This window comes from Podarcis cretensis, assembly GCF_951804945.1.
Source record: "Podarcis cretensis genome assembly, chromosome: 3".
NCBI lineage: Eukaryota > Metazoa > Chordata > Lepidosauria > Squamata > Lacertidae > Podarcis > Podarcis cretensis.
In genome coordinates, this window is record NC_137172.1 from 64,784,869 (window position 1) to 64,806,823 (window position 21,955).

Consider the following 21,955-nt stretch of genomic DNA (forward strand, 5'->3'; position numbering starts at 1 on the left):
GACTGGGCTGAGAGAGAGAGAGAGAGAGAGAGACAGTGGCTCAAGGTCACCCAATGTGTTCTGGGGATGTGAAGCTGAGTCTCCCCACTTCTAGCCTGACAGCCTAACCAAGAGGCAGCAAATGTGGTACCCATTGCGGTAACTCCAGATGATGTTGGGCTACAGCTCCAATCATCCCTAGTCATCACAGTCAACAGTAGGGGTGATGGATGTTGCAGTCCAACAGCATCTGGAGGGTACCACTTTGGCTATCCCTGACTTAACCACTACACCACACTTTCCTTTCCTCTGCTAAAACCAGTGTTGGATTACTGGCCCTGTACACTGAACCTCCCATTCAGCAGAAGCTGTCAGCACTTTCACCAGTGAAAGAAATAGGCTGTCCTGGACTGTGCAATGAGATAACTGTGGAACCGGAAAGGGGGTCAAAATAGTTTTGAGAAATGTTGAAATAATTCTGTCTCAAGACCAAAACTGCCACAGTGACCTCTGTCATTTAGTTTCATGCCATTTGCACACTCCTAGATCATTTCCAAGAGTGAACAAAATATTTAGGTGACTCATTTCCCACCTGAAATAATAGGTGCATTAAGCAAAATGACACACTGCGCAGTTTGGAATGAAACAGTAGCTGGTTGTTATCTGGCAAACTTGTTTTCTCATCGTATTACTTTTCCAGTGAGGCAAAACAGAACTAAATACCAAAGTCAAACCAGGGAGCAGCAATATAAACTGCCATTCTGGCATTAATCAGCCTGCTTAATTAACCAACTGTACACAGCTCGGACAATGTATCTTTCATGTGGACAATGTTCCAGGGCCATATAAAGTGGATTTCCTGAAGGCTGCCCCTAAGGTTCCTGGGAGATTATTTCCATGGGCTCGGCATACAATGTGCACCTTACATTTGCAAAAGTGGTTCGAGGTGCAATGAGATAATGCTGCAGGAAGGAGAGAGCAGATCAGATGGACTGCAGCTAGACCAGGAGGGGACGAGGAAACATTTGATATTGCTGAGACACAGAATACATGCAAACACATCAGCAGGCCTAGATCTCAAACACAGTATAAGTTACTGTCTGGAGGGGGAAATGAATGTTCATTCAGGGAACAGTGGCTGCAGAGTAAGAAGTGGATGATTGAGAGCTTCGGGAAAACAAATGGGTTGCAATTCAATTTGACACTAGCATTCCGGGGACATCAAGAAAGCAGGATCTCCATCCTTGATTGGCCAAGAAAACAAATTGTTAAGTGGCTATGAACTGGGTGTCAAAGCATCCAGCAGGATTTGCATGTCTGGGAATGTGCCAAGATTCGCCCTAATCTGACTTTCTAAAGTGAAAGCTGAGCTTTCGCTTTCATTTCAAAAATAATCTGTTTTGAGAGTCAAGGCCGGCCAAAGTACATTTTGTTTCACTGGTGCAAAAAGAGCACAAATATCTGAGCTGGAGGGAGTTCTTCTGCGGTCAAGGGACGGGACTTTGGAATCTTGCTCAGCTCAGGCACCAAGGCTCTGTGCCCTGGAACAGAAGAGCTCTGGTCCCCAAAGTCCCAGCCGCCTGCTGGATCCCTGACATAATATTCAGGCTTTGTTGCACATTTTATGACTAGGATCTCGTCCACACTTCCACTTATGCCATGCTTAGAAAGCTTGGATCCAAGTGGTTTATCCCTTGTACCGCTTCTTTCCGAGCTAAAACTTGTTATTTAGTGATAGATCAGAACAAGTGACAATTTGGGGGGGGGGGGAGCTTGAATTGCCGTTTTCTCTGACTGAAGGCTAAATAGCCATTTTCTCCAGGGAGGAGGCAGCGGGACAAGAGAAAGTGTGGATAAGCCCTAAGCCTGCAGTCAAGACATCTTTAACTGGAGGCAACCGTAGAAGAGAGAGAGAGAAAGATGTGAGCATGCCATGGGAAAATTCTGCTTTCTTCAAAGCCCTGTCCAGATGTTCTCAGGATGCCTTGTAGAAAGGGGGGGGGGGACCAGGCCATGCCTGCTCATGATTATTAGCCCAGGCCTTACCCCAGAAGTAGCCAAAAAACTGTGCTCCAGCTGTCCTTGTATTATACTCCTAACACTCCTCACCATTAGCCATGTTGGCTGGGGCTGATGTCCCAATCTGGAGGGTCCCACATTAGCTACCCCTCCCCTACCTCATAGGCAAGAGTCTATAGCAGAACTTTCCAAACTTCTCATGTTGGTGACACACTTTTTAGACATGCATCATTTCACGACACAGTAATTTAGTTTTCCTAGCAAACCAGATATTGAACTAACCCCTTTCCAGTCCTGGAGGAGTGCAGGGAACATTCACACGACACATGCAGCCGACACACTAATGTGTCTCAACACACAGCTTGGAAAGCTCTGGCCTACAATTTGTGAGCATGTGCAGTCTGCCGGGTCTTAGGCTCTTTCAGTTTTATTGAGGCGCTTCCTCTGAACATATGTACAGTGGTACCTCGGGTTAAGTACTTAATTCATTCCGGAGGTCCGTACTTAACCTGAAACTGTTCTTAACCTGAAGTACCACTTTAGCTAATGGGGCCTCCAGCTGCCGCCGCACTGCCGGAGCACGATTTCTGTTCTTAACCTGAAGCACCATTTCTGGGTTAGCGGAGTATGTAACCTGAAGCGTATGTAACCTGAAGCGTATGTAACCTGAGGTACCACTGTATCCCACTTCCGAGTACACACATGTTCTGACAAATGTCTGAACAGTGCTGTTGACTGCTCCTGCCCTCAAATACAATCATATGCTCCTTTCTCTAGGATGTGTTGTGCATAACATTATTTTTTACACCTTTTCATAGCACTCAGTAGTTGTATATGAGGATTCCTCAAGTGCTTTGAGAGGGGGAAACCGCGTTGGTCGACCTTTGGAACTCACTGCCACCCATAATAGGATTGCCCAGTAGTGTAACTGAGTTTCAAAAAGGATGAGACAGACTCCTGGAAAGTCAGAATACCATTAAAAATATCTCAGGGACTCAATCATAATGCTTAAGCCTTCGGATACTGCTAATAAATATATAGAATCCAGAAGTCCAGTTACTCTTCTGAAAGGGACTTGCTTAGCAATCCTATGCATGTTTGCTTGGAAATAAGTCCTACAGAGTCCAGTAGAGCTTACTCTAAAGTAAGCATGCATAAATGCAAAGTCAGTGTGCAGCCGTCAGAACATACGCATAGCAATCGCTTTGACTGGCTGATCAATTGTTTTCACTGACAGCAGTTGAAACATTGCAATATTGTTCTCTCATGGGAAACATTGCTTGTGGTTACTATGAATGAGGTGGATTTATGAATTAAGGCTGACTGAGTTCCCAAGTGTGCTGAACTGACAGATGCCACTGCAAATGCCTGAAAAGCTATCTCTGTATACTGTTATATAACAGGAAAAGCTGTGAACAGTGGAAAATAATAATCCTGTAATGACTCACCAAATCTTGCCCAATTGCACATTTGGCAATTTTCTAAGGAATTAACGGGATGGGATATCATGTTTTCAAAAAGTTTTTGTTTAGTAAAAAGCTCCAAGAAGCCTGAGAAAATAGCCCAACATTCTACAAATACATTAATACCTTTTAGCAAAATGAAAGGTCTATTTGCAAAAGGTGTCAATGGAACAGCTGCCTTGGGGGCTAAATGAGTGTCTCTGCTTGTCACAATTCCAATGTGGATTAGGATTAATAACCGGCTTTTCTCCAACCCAGCCAGGTTGCAGATCAGATATTTACCTTATAAGCACTCCTCACCTGAACCATATCTGAACTATCTGTACTTGGATCACTTGGCATAGTTCTGGCCTTGCTCTTTTAAAGAAATATATATATTGTTTCTGGATCCCAAACAGTAATGCTTCAAAAACAAATTTTGGCATGGCAGGATGGCATTTCCATCAAGCACAAGAGGTACAAAGTAATTCCAGGGATAGTTTTTCAGCTTGGCAAACTGGGGCTGCAGCTTCCTGAAAGAAAACCCAGAACCAGAGTCCAGTCTTCCTCCACTCCCAACACCCATATATAGTCATCAGTCAATTAGAGGTGTGTGTTGTCTTCTTTGTCTAAAAAGAGAGATGGAAGCAGTTCCTTCCAGACTCATTAAAAATGGGAAGACAGGGAAGGAGGGAGAAGGAAAGAGAAAACTCTTCCAAATGGATTAAGAATGGCAAACCAAGTGAGGATGGAGAACTTTCTGGCCCTCCAGATGTTGCTGAACTACAACTGCCATTGTCCTTAGTCATTGGTTGTGCTTGCTCATGGGAGTTGTAGTTCAGCAACATCTGACGGGCCAAAGGTTCCCTACACCTGAAAGAAGATGAGAGACCTTTCTGTTGTATGTATTGACCGGATGCAAAAGAGGACAGTATTCCAACATAGTTGTGTAGAGGAGGGAATTTTCAATCCTACTGCTAAAGGTACAGGAGTTCTGGTCTTTCAAAAGAATCTGGCCACCCTGAATACAAACTGCAAAGGAGGAGGATGGGGAGGAAACCAGAAGTAGTTGGCTCTGTCTATTGCTACCTCTGGTTCCACCTACAATTAGCTGTCCTGCTCCCCACTCCACGAGCTCCAACTAGCACCAGTCACTACTGGCTGAACTTTTCACAGATCCACTCAACTTACGTTTTCAATATGGCGTACTGGTTCTATGTCAATGAAATCAGATGTTGCTAGGACTTCCTTAGAGGGAAATGGGTAGCTTATTGCCACCACCGTTATGACTCTCATGAGAACCAAGCCATTATTTTCCAGTTGCCATATGTCCTCTTTTTCCAGGACATGTCCTCTTTTTCATGGGTAGAGCAATCCATAATTGAAAGTAGAAGTCAGCAAATGTACTCTCTTTTTTGCTGTTCAAAACATGGCAACCCTACATCAGAGGACTTCCAGTCACTGTTTCAGGAGTAAAGTAACAGTATTCTCCCATGTGACCCACAAGCGAAATCAGCTCTTGGCATTGATGCAACAGAGTAAAAAGCCAGTCAGTTCTTTGTCTTTTGAGCTTTTTTCTTCTTCTTCAACATTTGAAATGCTTTGGGACCAATCTCAATAATAAATTATCCACTTTTTCCACTGTGTGTTCCAGTAATAATAGGTGCTTATTTTGCTGAATTGTTTAAAATAACTATAGCACAAGGTAGGGTTCATTTCTAAAAGCTGACGGAGCTGCTAACAAGGATACCAAGCACTCATTATCTCTGCTGTCTAAAATGCAAGAGCTTTAAAAGCCTGCTCAGCTTCCAGGAACTTCCTGCCAAATCCAGCCTTCAGTTAATTGACCTCAGGAACTTTTTTTCAGTGGGTTATGGGGTTCATTTGGAGCAGCACACAGGACTGAAACCTAAACTGCTTGTATTAAGCTAACAAACCACATTGGGCTTGGCTGGACACATGTGAACCTGAACCTTGCCTAACCAAATATGATCAAATGGGGTTTAGCTGGTTCCAGCAGTAGAGTAGATGAATTAACATGGGCTGGATGTGATGGACATTTCTGCAGAGTCTTAAGAGCAACAGTCAGTGTTTGTGCTTATTTTCTAAAGTCACCAAGCTTTCCATTCATCTTGGCCTCCTTTAATCCGCCCAGCTGCAATAAAGATGTTCTTGGTCATTTTATTAGGAACACAGGAAGTTGCCTTACAGTGAATCAGGCCAATGGTCCATCCACCTCAGTATTGTTTACACTGACAGTGGGACTATCAGTTTTCAGGCAAGGTGACATTCTCAGACCTACCGGGAGATGCAAGGCATCAAACCTGGGATCTTCTGCATGGAAAGCAGATGCTTTGGCACTGAGTTATGGCCCTTCGTTGCTTCAAGGACTCAACACACCTGCTAAAACTAGTTAACAATTCCACTTTTAAACTCACAAGAACAGCCCATCTTTCAACATGCCTGCCCATCTTTCAACATTTGCATCTTATGGGCCATGGCCCTGAATGCAGGAGGCTGTAAGTTCAGCTGCTGGCGTCTTCAGCTAGGGTTAGGAAACGCTCCCATCAGAAACCCTAGAAAGCTCCAGCCAGTCAGTGTAGACAATACTGAGCTAGATGGACCAATAGTATCACTTGGTATAAGGCAAGTCATTTCTGCCCCTAAGTTTGGCTGTAAAACTATAGGGGAGTCAGTTGGGCACAGGAAATATTTGTAGGGGGTACTTGTCAGGTGTGGAAAGGCTTAAGCCCCTCCATGGCAGATGTCTCTGTCCACATCTTGTCAGAAGTACAACTGGATCCATTGTTTTCACTCTGCTCCCCTGCAGTACTTAAATCATCTTCGGCTTTTGGTATCAGATCTGCGCTTTAAAAATAAAATAAAATTCAGCAGCAGCACTCTAACAGGAAGTGTTGTGGCTGCAAGGCAGCAGCCAGCACCTCTTGTAAGTTGCTAGGCTATTGCTTGGGAGACCAGGTGGTTGAAATCTCTCTTGGATCCAGTGGCTCAATTGTAACAGTAAACACAGACGCAAATCCAAGCTGGTCCCTAGAGATTGCAATAATGCTTCCACCCACATACTAGTTAACCACTAAACCTCGGCCATTGCCATTGAATCTGCCACTGTCCACAGTCATTTGGCATCCTAGTGGTGCTACAGCCACAACTCACTCTCCTGGATGTGCCTACCTGGATGTGGTAGACTCCCCCCACCCCACTGGAGTCAGAGAAGTGTCATCTTATATTTCCAAAAAATACAATTCCTGGTGTCAGTTAGAGGTGAGTGACTGGCTGTTGCACTGCTGGAATGGAGGAACTAAATCAAGTGGTGGCAGTGAGGGCCACTAGTGAGGCAAGGTGAAGCAGGTGGCAGGATCCACAGGGGCAGCAGATCTGACATCCAAGGAATGTATCCCTCACTGCAGCATTCTCCTTGGAAGGCAATCTGCCTCCTCCTCAGCAACACCCCCCATTCCACTTCTACAGTGTCTGCTTGATGAATAGAAAGCACTGCGAGTCTCTCTCTCTCCTGCTCCTGATGTAGATCTTTATTGCCCCCTTGTTCCTGATGTAGCTCTTCAGTCACCCCTTCTTCTCTGGCTGGGGGAGGCACCATTTTGTGGTTCGCCTCAGGTGCCAAGATGTCTTTGACTATCCCTGGTGGCCCTACAGTAAATGCCTGTTCTGGAGGCCCTTGCCTGGACACATGTGCCCTGTATGCTGTCCAAGGATGCTGGGCCTGACAAAAGCATTGTATTTATTTATAACAGTTATTTATATCCCTCTTTTCAGCTCTCTGAAGGGCCTCCATGACTGCTTCCATTGCCCACTGGATCACTCATCGCATCCCAGCTTATCCCACTTAGCTAAGGAAGCCAGGAGTTATTCTCTGACTCATCTCATCATAGTTTCCTCATGGTTTTGTAGTAAGCCAGGAACAAAGGGTGTATAGCCGCTGGGCTTAGGGAAGCAGTTATACTGAAGTGAGGAGCTCAAATGTACATTGTCCTGACTTGGCTTAACTGCTGATGGTCAAATTTGAGAAGCTCTAATTCTAAATAATTCACATACTTTTTCTTGACTTGGCTTGACTTCTGATGGTCAAATTTGAGAAGTTCTCATTCTAAATAATTCACATCTTTCTACCGATGCCAAAACCCATAGTGAAAACATATTAAGAGTATGGCTAGTAAATGTTTCCAGGAGAAAGTTTCCATCGGCTTTTGATGCAGATGTAATAAAGTTTAGATCCACTCCATCCATGCAAAACTAAATAGATGTAGATATACCTAATGCAGTGCCTTTGATAGCATGACCGAGCTGAAAAAGAAACTGTCTGTTTGTCCGAGAAAATATAATGTTTCTTGTCACGATACCAAGCCCTGGTAAATAGGTCAAAACACACACTGATGATTTCACATCTATGATGTGCTAAACAATCTCAGGCTATATGATCTTTGGCAAAATGAATGCCATGAAGACCTGCCAAACTAAAATAAATGAATTAAATTTTAAAATCTTGAAACAAAAAGCTTTTTTTAATATATATATTTTTAAAAACAGTCTGGCAAAAAACCAAGACTAAAAAGAACAGACCATGTACCCTATTAAGGAATGTGGGAATTATAAAAACAGAAGAAGACAGATCAAAAACACATTTGGTTTTTGCATCATGGAAAAATGATTTCACTCGGCATTTTGCCCTGTGTGTGAGTGTGTGTGTTTTAAATCTTGTGCTTTGTTGGAAAAGCACAGACATTATATGAATCATGGACCCATCTGCAGGGGTTCTGGACTGTTGAAGGACACAAAAGGATGGAGACCTCAAAGAAACATCAAAGGAGTTACAATTTAAACTAATCAACAGAAACTAGTAGTCCTGGAGAGGGTGGAAGACACAGGCAGAGGAAACATAGGAAAATGACAGGCATATTCCCCCTTCCCCAGAAGATGAGTCCATTTATTTGTTTTTGTGTCCATAGAGAGGTATGTTTGTGTGATTTCCCCACAAACCAACACAACAGCGCAAAATTCAGACTCAGCAACTCATCAGAGTCATTGTGTTTGTTTACCTGTGTCCTTGGTTACCAGATGCCAGGCTGTACTCTCACTGCTATGGCAGGAATGATGATTCATGAAACGGTTAATTTCCCCATTCAGAGCATGAGCCTGGGTCTAATACAGAACATGCAAACAAACCACCCCAAATTCTATGCTGGGTTACACCATACACAACACAGGAAGCAGCAACAGATCTTTGAGCCATCCTGTGTTACTGTAACTGTAATCATTCAATGCGTTTCTCATTCATCAGCCGAGCAACCCTGTCAGAGAGGGTAAAGTTACTCCCACTTGACAGATACAGTTGACTGTGCAGTATGTTCTGTTTTGTTTTTAGTTCAGGGGCTTTTAAAATAGTTGAATGGAGAGGGTCTTCTGAATCAGAAAGATAACAGAAACCTGACTGTTGCTATTTTGGAGGCAGGTTCAGTCACATATGGGCAAATTCAGCTTGCGTAGAGATAGATCTTGCACAACAAACCCACTTCCCCAAAAGACCCACAGCTGTTCTGTGAGAAACAAAGTGTTTCTCTTATGGCATTAATATCCCACCTTTTCGTCCAAGGATATAATGGACTGACTGGGTACACAGGAATGGTGGGAGGCACCATCCAGGGAACCCCCATGGGAACCCCCAGGGGAAGAAGGCACAGAGCCAGGGGATTGGTGGTGGGACAGCAATGAGTGGACAGAGGGAAAAGACTGGGAGGAGGAGGTGTTGGAAGCTGAAGAGGTAACAGGGTTTAGTGAGCAGGAAGAGTCTGTGGCAGGGAGCAGTCCAAAATCAGAGGCAGAAGCAGAGGCTGGACAGGAGTGTGGCCAAGAGGCAAACTGCTGAAGAAGCCAGGGAGTCTCCCCTTCCTGCTGTGACCAGCTCGCCTCCCCCCTGGTCTCCCAGAACACAAAGATTAGTAAAGAGGGCAGAGCAAAGAAAGACAAGATGGAGTTAGTAGTAGTAGTAGTAGTAGTAATATTTATACCCCGCCTATCTGGCTGGGTTTCCCCAGCCACTCTGGGCAGCTCCCAACAGAATATTAAAAACACAATAAAACATCAAACGTTAAAAACTTCCCTAAACAGGGCTGCCTTCAGATGTCTTCTAAAAGTCTGGTAGTTTTTTTATTTCCTTGACATCTGATGGGAGGGAGTTCCACAGGGCAGGTGCCACTACCGAGAAGGCCCTCTGCCTGGTTCCCTGGTTCCTGCTTGGGAAGGATCTGGGGAGGAAAAGACTTAGGGAACTGTGGGAAGGTGGGAACCTTCACTCTTCTCAGCTGCCTCACTGAGGCAAGGTCTACTGAGAAGAGTTGCTGTACTCATTCAACCTGAACTTCCCTTGTAAGTTTGTGACAGCCATTTGCTCCTCTGGGGAAAATGAAGCACTGCAACTTTTGATTCATTTGGTAGGGATAAAGCAGATTTGGAGTGAAGGTAACATTGGTTCAAGGGCCTGCAGGTTGCAAAATTAGAATGTGAATGAGATGAGATGTCTTGAAAATGCAATATAGTTTTTAAACTGGAACACCCTATGCGTGGGATCTCAGAACAAAAAGCTACAGCAAAAAGGCAGAGAGGAGACCAAGGATGCAGAACAGGCACTTCCTAATCTGACCATCACTGCTGCCAGGGGTGTGCTATCAACAGAATGGGAAGTAATGAGACCATTTAAGATAGCAGTTGAACATAAAAGTTGTTGCTCTGTGAGCAGAGTGAGACTAAAATGTGTTGAACTCGTTTAACACTTGCAGTATGTCTATTCTTAATGCATGAAGTTTCTGTAGTGTTCTGGGTAGGGTGGATATGTGCATTCTCCCTCAAACAGACTTTCAGACTGTTTTTTTAATAGAGATATTTTCTTCTGAGCCCAGTCCAAATGTTAGTCATCGCCATCTGATTATCCACATGTGCTTTGCATTAAACAGCCTGTGTCAGAAAATCCGCAGGGCAGATGTTAAACGGAGGATTTGTTTTATGTTTACAGGTACGAAGATGGATTAAGAGCCCTATGGTGAGCATGGAAAAACATCAGGCCAGCAGCCTCAAATACCCAGGGTCCACTGTGATGCATATACCTCAAGGGGAGCCTGACATTGAGGCTCCATTATGTCAGATGTGCTTCAGTGATCACGCTTTTCCAAGAGGGATTGTCCCACAGGACACAGAATCGTGTTCCTGGGAAGACCACAGAAGCTGCAAAGTAAGCAAGATTCTTCCTCGCTTCTCACGCCACGTGCAGTTCTCCACTGTGATAAGAACATATTACACCTACTTTCTATGGGGAAAGGGCTGCAATTCATACATTCAAGGGTCAAATGGGGTTCCATCTAAAGTGGTATAAGCTAGAGGAGATGTGAGCTAAAAGCCCCATCTAGCTTGCTTTTGTGCACGTGTTGACTTTGCACAGAGGCAGGGGGCTGTATCCAATGGTTAGGTGAGTGGAAAAGAGCTAGTGCAACCCATCTTGCCCTTCCCTCCTTTGTATCACCCCTGATTTGATTCAAGGGGGTTGGGAGCCCACCTGAACAGTGGGCTGCAGTGCCAAGGACGAAATCCCTTGGAATCAGGCCAAGGGATCTTGCTCCAGTAGCAGCTCCACTTGTGCAAGATCCTTCCGCTCAACATTTGACAGTTCCCTCTTTCCACTGAAAACCCATGTGATAGAGCCCTCGCTGTTTGGAGCCTTCCTCTGGTCCTCTGGGGAGGGTTTTTGGGGGAGGCTTGGGTCTTCAGGAGAATGAGGAACAGGAAGATTGGTTGAGCAAGTTGCCTTCCATCTGCACAATGTAAGAACCTAAGGGCCCTACTGAGTCAGGTCAACTGGAAATCCACAAGCAGGACCTGAGTGGTCCAGAGCTCTCCTTACTTATGACTTTCAGCAACTAGTATAAAGAGGCATACGACTTGAGAGTGGAGAGAGAACACCATGACTAGTAGCTATTGATATCCGTATCTCTTCCATGGATTTGTCTAATAAGAACATTGGCTATACAACCCATGCTGCCGAGCTCCTTGCAATGCCCCCTGTATCACCATCCATTATCGAAATAGTAAGTGTAGAACACTCTCCATTTGTTGGATTAGTTTGGAAGGGATCATACTTCAGTGGTAGAGTACTTATCTGTCATAGAGAAGACCTTGTGTTTAATCCCTAGCATCAGTAGCAGCCAGTGCAGTGGAGCTGAGCCCTCTTGAAGCCAACGTCCATACTGGACTGGGCAGGGCAGTGGTAAGGTCAAGGCTCCTCTGACACAGCAGTGGCATTGTCCTGGGCTGATGTGATGTGGTGTCTGAGGTCCAGGAGAGCTGCTGCCAGGCAGAGTAGACAATACTGATCTGGATCAACAAATACTATGACCTGGTTTAAGGCAGCTTCCAATATTTCTAATGGAGAGAACTGAAGACACCCATCACCCACTCTTATTTTGTTGCTTCCACGGGGTCATTTTCCTGGCAATTTTGTAGTATGTCATGGGGCCGTATGGCAATCCTCCATCATATACAGTTGTGCCCCCTGTGTTTGGCAGAGCCAGCCAAATGGTTTCCATCATAAAACTGGTCTAAATATTCAGAAAAAGCATATGGCGCAGGCAGCCCTCGCAGCACCATTAATTGTTAACACTGACTTGGTGAACTGACTGGGAGTGCTTGATTGATAGTAAAGTCCTGCTAGAGGCCACTGGAAGACCCACTTTCCCATGTGCTTATTTATTATATTTATATACTGTATTGCCTTTCCTCCAAGGAGCAAAAGGCAATATACATAGTGACAGACATACCCCATTTATCCTCACAACCACCCAGGAAGAAAGGAAGGAAGGAAGGTTAGGATGAGAGAGAGTGGACTGGCCCAACTTTGCCCAGTCAGTTTCATAGCTGAGTGGGAATTTGAACCTGGCTCTCAGCAGTCTTAGTCCAACATTCTAACCACAGCACCACATAAATGGCTCTGAGGGTTTTTTTAAAAGGAAATGTGGCATTCAGTATAATAACCTTAACAAATTCCTGTTTAATAAGAAGCTAGCAGGCAATGCGCTGCAGCAGAAGCCGCCCCAGCAAAAAGAAGATTCCAATATAGCAAACCTAGCCAGATTATTAAAATTGCATCTGCTTCTGCACTGTGGATTTTGGCAGCCAAACAAATCCAGGTTTCTCAGAAAGCAAAACTCACATTGTGGACCATTCAAGCCACGGAAGGGTTACCAATCTCCTGGTTTTGTTATGATAGGAGTTTTTAAAAAGGTACTTGAAAACAGTAATAGCTCCACATTAGAAAAAAGGAACAGCAATAGGTGAATAAAAATGTTGGTCATAATAATAAAAAAATCTAATTATTCTTCAGAAGCTGAGTTCCAGTGATGACTTTCCCCTAAAATATGAAGTTTGGACCAAATAATTAAAGAAATAAAAGACCTTTGTGTAAATTATTATGCTAGCTCTAAGACTCAGGCATGTCGGAGCCTGCTGCACAAAAAAAGGCCTCAATAGCTGATTTCCATTACATTTGCACATTCATATGGAAAAGATTTAGCTGAATGGAGATTTTCTTCACCCCTCTTTCCTTTTGCTAAAGGCAGCGTAGAGATGTAGAGATGTTTCCTCAGCAGGAAAAAAGCACAAAGAGGAGATGCTATTCCACATCTTGACACAGTTTGAAAAGGTCACTTAAAAGCGCACCATGCGCACATAGCAGGATATGCACATAGGACAACCCAGAGGATTTTCTCATGAAAGATTAGCAGGCAGGGAGCCTTTGACACCCAAGGACTAGTATTTCAGCGTTAAGGATTTGCACACTCATCCAGAGGCATGCCAGCTGCTGCCATCGAAGCACAATCCTGCACCAAAGCGGCAAGTGCAGACTCAAGAAAAGCAAGCATGTCAGTGCAACTAATGTCCTGGCTCTTCTGTACCCAATGGGCACCTTTCAGGGAGGGAGGGAGGGATGGCACTGATCACCCAAACCACAGTGTGTGTGAAAGGGCAAGGGAAAGGCACAACTGGATGGGAAAGTTAAACAATCAGCCTTGCCCATATGTTTGGAAAATCACACACACTACCCAGTGGTGTAGGACTGCATTATGGGGAAAGTGGCTTCTGGGTCTGTTTGTGAGGAGGGCCTCCCTGAGATCTGCTGTGCTGGCAAATCCATTCTTGAGAAGTGGGGGACATGAAGGATGGCTGTATGAGAGCATTAGCAGAGCATTCAGTGAGGGCCCTGTAGGATTGGTCCACTGTCGTTTTCATCACTTACTATGAATATTGGCATGGAATATTGTCCATGTAAGTGTACACTAAGTGTGTGTTAAATTGTCCTGAGGTTCCTTGTAAGTAGGGTTGCCATGTGTCCTCTTTTTCCAGGGCACACCCTCTTTTTCAGGGGTAAAATTTGAGACAAATTGCGTTTATTTGTTATGAATGGCTGTCATAGCGTCCTCTTTTTTGCTCTTCAAAATATGGCAACCTTACTTGTAAGACAGAGTATAAATTCGAAATAAATGCAAGTGTTGGGGCTGTATTTGAATAGGCAGCATTGCAGGGATCAAACTTGCAGCTTCAATGACTTTGATCTCTTGCCATCGGCCACAGAACAATCGTGTTTCAAGTCCAGCCCATCTGGAGTGCATTGTTGGATAGGAAGGGTCACAAGACCAGGATTTCTGGCACAGATAATTCACCTCCCTGAATTAAAACCGTTTTGCCTTCTCTGATACATCATCCTTGCTTTTGCTCTCATGTGCAGTTTTTAACCCTCAAGCGCTGAACTGGGTATGTGGGAGGTGCTCAAACAGACACACCTCTGACTAGGTTAAAAGGATTGTGATTTTTTTTCTATTTTATTCCATGTGAACATTGCCAATTAAAGCATGTGCTGCCTCACTCGACGCTTGTAACCTTAACTTTCAAAACAAGGCCAAGCACACATTACATAACAAGGGCAACTGAAAATAACCTAGCTTTAAAAAAGCTGGCACAACAAGTTTGAATACCAGTTTTGCTTTTAGATGAATATTCTCTCTCTCTCTCTCTCTCTCTCTCTCTCTCTCTCTCTCAAAACTGGCTGTGCAACTCTTGGATTAACATGGAAAACACATAAGCCCTTCAATAAGATTTTCTCTGGCATAGTTGTGCTGTATTGATTTATTGATTTGCTTTGTCGCCCACCACAGAAATATTAGTAAAAGCAGAGCAGTTTTAAATGATGTTGGCAGGAGAAAAAAGAAAATCAAGTGTGTTGTGTTTTAGTTCTGTTTTTAGATTAATTGACCTAAAGACTTCAAAAATAATGAATTCCAAATATTTTTCTGATACATCAAACATTTCTCTTACCCAATAAACAAGATAAATCTGTTATTGTCTGTCAAAAAGACTCTAATAGTACAACCCTGTTCATGTTTGCTAGAAAGTAAGTCCCGCTACAGTAACACGGTGTTTCCGTGTGCTGCGCTGGTGCTGGCTCGCCAGAGCAGCTTCGTCACGCTGGCCACGTGACCCGGAAGTGTCTCCGGACAGCGCTGGCCCCCGGCCTCTTAAGTGAGATGGGCGCACAACCCTAGAGTCGGACACGACTGGCCCGTACGGGCAGGGGTACCTTTACCTTTACCTTTAAGTCCCGCTATGTTCATTTGTTCCCTGGTAAGGATGATTAGGATTGCAACTTTAATTGGTGCAACTTATTAACACCTGTAAGGTGCAGCAGCAGCAGGTGAAGAATCAGTGCAGCAGCAGTGCCCTCTCAGTGGCAGTGCTGCCAATACTGGGACAGAGATGTGGGAGGTAAGGCCAAAATTCCATGTTGGGTGATCTTGCTAATGCTCTCACCCCTTCCCTGCCCCAGTGACTGTAGCATGACTGCTGTGGAAAGGGTATCACTGCTGCTCCAACCCTCTACTCATGTGCCACTGTTTGGTAAGGTGTCGTTTAAAAGCAGCATTCGTAAGTACCCAATCATATTTTTGGACGTAGCCCAAAGTTGCCTATAGATGAATGTTGGACCAAATGCTTCCTTGTTGCCCCAGATCTGTCAGCTATGTGGTCCAAAGCTATCTGTGGTGTCTCAGGGTGGGGCTTCCGAAAAGTTGAGCCTATGTCTGTTGGGCAACTCAGTCACTTTCAAGAGAAACACAGGCCTCTTGTGGGTCCAATGGAGACTGACATAGCTGATGACCTTACATACAAACATCATTTCAGGTACTGAGGGGTGGGGACTGGACATGCAGCCTGCCCTGCACCTCCCAAGCTAGACATGGGGCCCGCAGGAGCAGTAGTGGATGACGTGGCATGGAGACACTTCTCACCTGGCCTTCATTTGGTTCCATCACTGCTGCCAACCCAGAGGCAGAGGGGAAGGGGGGAGGCAGTGGTGCAGGTGGTGTGGTGCTAATGCAGGGCTCAGCAACCCTTTTCAGCCATGGGCTGGTCCACCATCCATCAGACCATGTGGTGGGCCGGACTATATTTGGGGGGGGGGATGAACTAATTCCTGTGCCCCACACACATTCTACTCATGTAAAAACATGCTGATTCCTGGACCGTCCATGGGTTGGATTGAGAAGGCGACTGGGCCGCATCTGGCCCACGGACCTTAGGTTGCCTACCCCTGTGCTAATGCATTGGCAGACCGGAGAAGCACATCCCTTTTTGCTGCCTGAGGCGACATGAGGCACCATGCTTGCTACTGCTATTCCACCAAAGCCTTGCTTACTTTTTTAATATATATATAATAGATATTTATTAAATTTTCCAGTTTAGTACAAAAAACAAAAATACAAAAGTACAAAAATACACAATAAAAAAAAGAAAAACGAAAAAACAAATCATAGCAAAACAGATATAATTTCCACAACTTATTTCTGTAACCTTGTTTCTCAAACCTCCTCTTACCTCCCCCTTTTGTATTCCAGTTCGAATCTTAATTCAGCAAATCCTTATTATAACTTATTTGTAACTTATTTTAGCTTATTACTCCATTTTTACTTTACAGCTGGTAACCACTTAATTTCTGTCCAACAACATTCTAACATTCATTAATTTTGCAATATTTCTGCAAATAATCTTTAAATTTCCTCCAATCTCCTTCCGCCGACTCTTCTCCCTGGTCTCGGATTCTGCCGGTCATTTCTGCCAGACCCATATAGTCAATCATCTTCATCTGCCATTCTTCCAGAGTGGGTAAATCTTGTGTCTTCCAATGTTTCACAATCAGTATTCTTGCTGCTGTTGTTGCGTACATAAAAAAGGTTCTGTCCTTCTTTGGCACCAATTGGCCGACCATGCCCAGAAGAAAGGCCCCTGTGCTAATGCATTGGCAGACCGGAGAAGCACATCCCTTTTTGCTGCCTGAGGTGACATGAGGCACCGTGCTTGCTACTGCTATTCCACCAAAGCCTTGCTTACTGGGGTCGACCAGCAGTGGCAGCTTCCAATGAGACCTCATAATAGTTCTGAGAGATCTAGCCAGAAGCTGCCACTTTTCCTCACTTTTCCAGCAGTGGCAGGGGCATGTGGGGCACCTGTGGGGATACTTCCCCATGCCTGAGGTGTCTGCCTCACTCTGCCTCATGGGTCGGCCAGAGGCAATACTGGATTGTCTCTGCTGGTGTGCATTTGCAGCATGCCAGCCTCACCTCTCCCCCTCTGAGCAGAGGCCAGGTGAGCAGGCAGCAGTGCCCCACACCAGTATCTGCTGCTGTGCAGGAGCAGTGAATGATACTGGCCCTTCAACCAGCATTGAAGTAAGCTCCAAGTGCCCATCTGATCAGCTTCTGTATCAGGAATTGAGGAGATGGCATCTTGCCCTTTGCTTCAGGCACCAAGAGATCTTGAACTGGCCCTGCATACAGATGCCTGTAACTGTGACCTGACTGCCCTTTTGTGAGGTTGAAAAGCTGCTTCAGGCAGAGGCCACTGAGAGCGAAGGAGGAGTCGTGAGGCCATCCACTGTTTTTCCTGCTCTCGGTTGTCCCCTCTCAAAGTGGCTCTAAGAAAGGTTAGGGGGGGGGACGGGACTGCATTATGTAAGCATTCGCATGAAATCTCACAGTGGATGGACAAATGTAGCTCAGAAGCACGAAAGCAGCAGCTTCTGAAGCCATCTTCTGATCTTTGTCCACTTTATCTTCATACGGTTGGCATGACGAGTGACCTAGTAGAGCGTATGGAGGCACTCACTAATAAAAATTTTGACTATTTATACACATGTCATCCAGTTTTAAAACCCAAAAACAGATTTTAAAAATAACTAAATCTGCATTTGGGAGCAATTAGAGCATGGGTATTTCAGCATCCCTCATTTTAAAATCCAACAGCAGCTGGTTTGCAAAGTGTTTGGTTTATGTGGGTTAGCAAAAACCAAAATCATCCCTTAAATTGTGAGCCAAAATTCTGAAATGGAAGCCATAGCTTTGGCCCATTTCCTAAACAGTCACTTCTCAATGACTAGGTTGACTGGCAATATAAATATTGTATTACAGTAGTACCTCGGGTTAAGAACTTAATTCGTTCCGGAGGTCCGTTCTTAACCTGAAGCTGTTCTTAACCTGAGGTACCACTTTAGCTAATGGGGCCACCCACTGCTGCCACGCCACTGCCATGTGATTTCTGTTCTTATCCTGAAGCAAAGTTCTTAAGCTGAATCACTATTTCTAGGTTAGCGGAGTCTGTAACCTGAAGCATCTGTAACCCGAGGTACCACTGTACTGTGATTTCAGTGGAATCTACTGATACGGACTGTAGTCTAATATCACTACTCTGTAGTAGCTTGTTGGATTTGAGTGACTCTTCCAGAGTAAGAGCCTGTTTACAAAAATAAAGAAATGTCCTGGCACATTATTTGATTTGATCAAATACGGATCAAATATTCATACCTTTCAAGCAGTGATTCAGAGGCTGAAATGGAAAGAGGCGTTCTCTGATATCTTAGTCCTGGCCCATGAGGTTCTGAAAAACTAAGAATCAGCATTTTAAATTTAACCCAGAGGCCCAGTGCTCAGCTGGCACAAGAACAGCTGAATATGCTCTTGGCTGCTAATGTGGCAACCTGCGTTAGTTGCAACATGTGATTCATTTTCAAGGGGCGCCCCATGCAGAATGCATGACAGTAGTCAGTCCTTGGTGTAACAAAGCACACAGATAACTGTTGAGAGGTCTTGGCTATCCAGAAAGTGACATATCTGAGATATCAGATATAATTGATTTTTAAAACGAGTTTTTGGCCATTGCTTCTCCAAAAGCATCAGTGGATCCATTAGGCTGCCCATGCTAAGTACCAACTTGGACAGAGCAGCAAATACAGTACAGAGATAGCAGGTATATTACTATGCCCAGACTTTCTGCTATTCTAGTGCCTTATCATTCTTAAGAAGAAGATAAGGAGTTTTTATTGCAAAATCTGAGTAGTTTGGAGAGAGGATCTTCTGTGAGAGCAGGATGTTTGTTCTGATTATTAAATTGAAATACCATATCTGCTTCTATGGTTTCGTAATGGTTTGATATAGGGTTATTACAAAAGTTATTTAGATGCGTCAGAAGAACTGAACACAAAGAGTTTTCAAATGAGGCATGGGGAAAGGAGAGCCAGCAAATGGGCAGGTTAAAATTATATGTAATTCCAATGAACACCATCAAACTGTGCGGCACGCAGCTGGTGCTCCTCCTCTTTCCCCCTCTCCTCCCCTTCCCCAATTCTTGATGACAGAACAAATGTCATTCCAAGGAAAGCTGGCAAATCTTTAGTATGACTCAGATCTGAGACATGATAGGTCAGGCGCCTGCTATGCAAATCAGCAGTGACTGCACTCAAGCATTATTAAATCCCACTTGAATCTGTTCAAGGGTTCTGAGGCATCATAGACAAAAGCAAATACCACTGGTATGGGTTGGATTGCTGCCTCTTCCCAAGTGGAAAAGTAAAGAGGGCAGCACTAATCTGGAGAGGCAAATTTAAGCATGTGGGAATTTAGGGAAGTCCATTCCTAAACTCTAAATCTGAATTTGTATGGGGCCCTTGATGAGTGATTGTTTAATATCCCAGGGTGGTATCCAGTGTTAGTCATAGTAAAAGCAGACCCATTGAAATCAATGGAGTTGGACAAGTGCATTAATATCAGTGGGTCTTCTCTGTATGAGATTTACTGTAGCTGGGCATCACCCATGCCCTTTATCGTGGATTAATCACATCAGAACAACACACACACACACACACACACACACACAGAGTGTTTGAAACTAATGATGGAGAAAGCTTCTAATTAAAGTTACAAGGGACCTTTGCTGACTTGGATTTACATCTAGCTAAACATTATAATAAGGGACGCGGGTGGCGCTGTGGGTTAAACCACAGAGCCTAGGACTTGCCAATCAGAAGGTTGGCTGTTCGAATCCCCGTGACAGGGTGAGTTCCCGTTGCTCAGTCCCTGCTCCTGCCAACCTAGCAGTCGAAAGCACGTCAAAGTGCAAGTAGATAAATAGGTACCGCTCCGGCAGGAAGGTAAACGGCATTTCCGTGCACTGCTCTGGTTTGCCAGAAGCAGCTTAGTCATGCTGGCCACATGACCCGAAGCTGTACACCGGCTCTCTCGGCCAATAAAGCAAGATGAGCACTGCAACTCCAGAGTCGGTCACGACTGGACCTAATGGTCAGGGGTCCCTTTACCTTTACCTTTTAAACATTGTAATGAAAGTTGTTGGCCATCAGGACAGAAACTAAGAGATAGTATAGCACTATTGTTCCTATTGCCTATGTTTGACTCAAAGGTCAATTCCTGACCAGGGTCTCAGGAGAAGGGGGCTGGCATTCTTCAGCTTCTGCTTTTCTTCCAGCAGCAACAGATCTATCCAAGAAACCCAGTGTTTGTGACACACAGGGGTGTAGGAAAGGGGGCGGTCTGGGCAGACCACCCCAGGTGCCCTCACTGAGGGGGGTGACATTAGGCGCGCCACCCACCCGTGTCTCCCAAGCCTACGCCAAGCCGTCGGGGTAAGGTAGGAGCTGTGCCACTTTGCCGGCGGCATTCCCCCCTTCCCTCTTTGTTTTGACAGCTTGGGGGAGGCTTGGGAGTCGCAGGCAGCTGGCACACCGAATGTCCGCCATGGGTGGCTCGCTGTGTCCCCAGCTGCAGGGCGCGCACGCTGCTCTGGGCACCTGAGCGGCTATCCCGTGCCTGGCAGGGCACCCTCCGCGCCATGCCCCCTCGAGAGAGCGCCTGCCCTGAGCAGCGCGGGCATATGCTCTGCCGCTGGTGACACATTCATGATTTGAAAAGCGAGGTCTATGTTATGCTCAACACACAGCAATTTAAATGACCATTCTCTGTTCACAAAATTGTGCCCTTGGCCAGGTTCTTAATAATTTAATTATTAAGCATGAACAAAAGAAACATGTTAGGAAGCATTAGTTTGAAGGAGGGAGTGCTTTTGAGGTGCCTCTTATTGTATCAGAAATGTGTTTCTGAGTTGCACAAGGCAATTCTTTTTGACATTTAATGTCAAAATGTCAACATGCCAAAGTTACATGAGATTGTGATCTGTTTTCTGTCGAGAGGTTTTCAGAAATGAAGAGTCACTGGTATGGCATTCTAGTTAAGTTGTGCAAGGCCTGGAAGGGTGCAACACTGAATTCCACTCCATGACATTTCACATGCTGCTGCTGCTGCTGCTGCTGCTGCTGCTGCTGCTGCTGAGGATCAATTTGAGCTGATCAGCATATTATAGGAGCAGTCATTGCAGAGTGAATAAATACAGAATGCAGACAAGAACTTTCGGTAGTGTGTAACAAAGTGCCAGGGCCCCCAGGCAATGATCCTTGGACCTTGGTGTAAGAATAAGCATCCTAGAAGTGTCCCTACATTCATCTGTGGAATTCTGGAGGCTGTAAGGAGCTATACCCATACTAGTACTATTACAGATTTGGGATACTAGAGTTTGGGGGTACAAAAGCGCCCATAATTCTAAAAAGTTAGTGAATGTTAGAAGTTACTGAATGCTAGAAATTACTAAATGCTTGGGGTCTTCGGCGGGGGGGGGGGGTGAGAGACAGCTTAGCAGTGTAAAAATGCAGGCTAAGCTTGTTTTTCAGGGTATAGCCTGGGTTGTCATTAAGCATTACAAAGGTGTTGATAACCATCAAATGATGATGCTTGGGTCTATAGTAATGTGAATGTGATGTCGCACATAAAAATGTGGTCCTTCTAAAAAGAGAGAGAGAGCTCTGGAGAAGGGGGGCAAGCACAAGAGGGGAAAGCAGAAGGGGGGGTGTTGCATTTTGGCAAGGTGTTCTGGGAGGAAGGCGGGGAACAAAAGAGAGAACTCCATGCAGTGCTGACTGGAGGATGCTGCAAAGAGAGACCCGGGACCAAAACTGGCTGCCTCTTTGGACCCAAGCTTGCTGAAGCTATGAAAGGAGTAATAGGGATACTCTTGGGGTGTAATGTTGTGCACCCCCTCCACTGAAGGTT

At 44.9% G+C, this 21,955-nt stretch overlaps 1 protein-coding gene across 1 annotated transcript in view; it reads left to right on the plus strand.

Moving 5' to 3' along the window:
• Positions 1 to 21,955, plus strand: part of SGK1 (serum/glucocorticoid regulated kinase 1) — a 75,510-nt gene that overhangs the window by 23,291 nt on the left and 30,264 nt on the right. Inside the window, exon 2 of the mRNA XM_079970672.1 lies at positions 10,486 to 10,701. Within this exon, the coding sequence (XP_079826798.1) occupies positions 10,486 to 10,701 (216 nt within the window). The remainder of the gene's footprint in view (positions 1 to 10,485; positions 10,702 to 21,955) is intronic.